A 2,126-nucleotide genomic window follows, 5' to 3' on the forward strand; every position below is an offset into this window, starting at 1 on the left:
AAACTTCTTAAATCTAATATATTTTTTGAGCAGTCTTTCTCTTTGTGCTCTTCAGTGTCTGATAACACTTCTGTTTGATTTCAGTATTTGGAAGAGAAGACTATCAGTTATACACCAAAATACAGGAAGAAAGGCAAGAGTAGTGGTGTACGCCGCGAGAATCGTAAACAAGGTGTTAAAAATAATATCATTAGAGATGATATCAGAGATCAGTTGAAAGAAAAACGACAGGAAAAACGTGACAAGAAATTAGCCAATCAGAGAGGAGTGAAGTCTGTTCTCGATAGATTTAAACGGACTGTAGAGTGATGGGATTTATAAATTACGTGTAGTGTATTTACATCATATGGACCAGTTTCTTTGAATTTAAAAAAAGTTTATGTCAAGATGTTCTGAATTATTGAAATTGGCAGATTCTGATGGTATAGATATGTTGTGTTCTGTACATATTAACAGAGACCAATTTCTTTAACAAGAAATATTGAAATCTGATTGCAAAATAAATTAAGTCAATTTTAATGCTTGATCAAACAAACGACAAAAAGTAATAAAGGAAAAATGTATTACATTTAAAATATAAGATGTCTGTATATTTGTTAAATGTTTTATAATAGAATTGAATATTATCTTGTACATGTACCTTGTTTATAAACTGAAGTATATCACAAAGTTTCAGACAAGTTATGAATTGCTTTATGGATTTTTTTCGATCTAGATATGCAGACTAGGTAGTGGAGATGAAGTCTTTGCTATATATAGGGCTAATAAGAACAGGCAATGTCACTGCCTGTATCCATTTGGTCCCGTGAGGACTACTTCATGCCCTTTCAGCCCCTCCCACCTGCATCAGACAAGGGTAAAATTATCTTCATGTTAGTCTTATTATGTGCACAGTAAAAACGCCTCCATTATGAGTTTTCTCCAAGTCTTGTATAAACAATATATTTGGGGTCTGCATGAAGGGTGGGGGTAATTTGGAAAAAGAGGTTAGGGTAATTTTACTATGATCTCAGAATGTCCCTCAAATCATGCTGCATTAGCCCAATCAGGTGATCTTAATGCCATATCATTAAGACACTAAATGGTATTTTTTGCTTTTATTTTTTTTTAATTTACTTCTTCTTGGCCACACCAACTGTTCTACCACGTCGTCCGGTAGTCTTGGTTCTTTGACCTCTTACTCTCAGACTGAAATATAATACAATACAATTTGATCAACATAAAAAAAGACAAAAATATGATCGGATTCTCAACACAAGAGACAACTTTTTTGAAACACTGGCATCAAGATTGAGGATTTTAACCATCTATACCTTATTGCCCTGTCGACAATCTAACTCACTGCCAACTGAGCTATTCCATTTGAGCACTGATGTGGATATGTAAATACATAAATGAACTCAATTCAGATTCAGACTGCTACTAATATGCATTAGGATTTGTACTGTGTATATCAAAAGAAAAGATAGTCTGTATCAAATTACAACTGTCAAGGGATTGCTTAAAGGGATTGTGAAGAGGTTTCATAAAACACGTTAGTTTCAGTGGAATTGCAAGAGCCACAGACGTCGGAATGATAATTTGAAGGTGCAAATTGATGCTATCGGAGTACCCGATACACATCAAAAGTTTAGAAAACCTTTTTACAATCCCTTTAACTGCACAAACATCTTCACAATGTCAAGCTGGTGCCATTACCTTGACTACAATAGCCACTATTCTTTTATCACGGAAGTTTGTTAATACAGCGAATTGATCACATGCTACACTCTACCAATCAAAGCATGTAATTAAGGGCTAGTTATTGGCTGTATTCAGTAGCAAAAAACCCAATCAAATTGCTGCAAATGCAAGCTTATGTGATAAAGATGGCAATTGCTGTCAAGGTATAAGACACCATTTGTTATGGCTGAATGCACAACATCTTCATAACCCTTATTCCACTTACCCCCAGTAATGACGTAGACCTCTGTGGGCTCGGATTTTCTTCAGTCTTTCTAAATCTTCTCGAAGTTTGTTATCTAAACCGTTAGACAAGATCTGGGAGAATTTACCGTCTTTAATATCTCTCTGTCTGTTTAAAAACCAGTCTGGTATTTTATATTGACGAGGGTTATTCATCACAG

At 34.8% G+C, this 2,126-nt stretch overlaps 2 protein-coding genes across 2 annotated transcripts in view; one reads left to right on the forward strand and one right to left on the reverse strand.

Annotated features, from left to right (window-relative positions):
• Nucleotides 1–309, forward strand: part of LOTGIDRAFT_176451 (hypothetical protein) — a gene marked incomplete at both ends in the record, with an annotated part of 6,821 nt that extends 6,512 nt beyond the window's left edge. Inside the window, one exon of the mRNA XM_009049903.1 lies at nt 85–309. Within this exon, the coding sequence (XP_009048151.1) occupies nt 85–309 (225 nt within the window). The remainder of the gene's footprint in view (nt 1–84) is intronic.
• Nucleotides 310–1,112: 803 nt separating this feature from the next.
• LOTGIDRAFT_176452 (hypothetical protein) lies at nt 1,113–2,121 on the reverse strand (the record flags this gene model as incomplete). Its single annotated transcript, XM_009049904.1, has 2 exons — nt 1,113–1,188; nt 1,949–2,121. 2 exons carry the CDS (start codon nt 2,119–2,121, stop codon nt 1,113–1,115), a joined length of 249 nt encoding a protein of 82 aa, XP_009048152.1.
• Between the last annotated feature and the right edge of the window lie 5 nt (nt 2,122–2,126).

Source organism: Lottia gigantea (genome assembly GCF_000327385.1).
Source record: "Lottia gigantea unplaced genomic scaffold LOTGIsca_1403, whole genome shotgun sequence".
In the NCBI taxonomy this organism is placed as follows: Eukaryota; Metazoa; Mollusca; class Gastropoda; family Lottiidae; genus Lottia; species Lottia gigantea.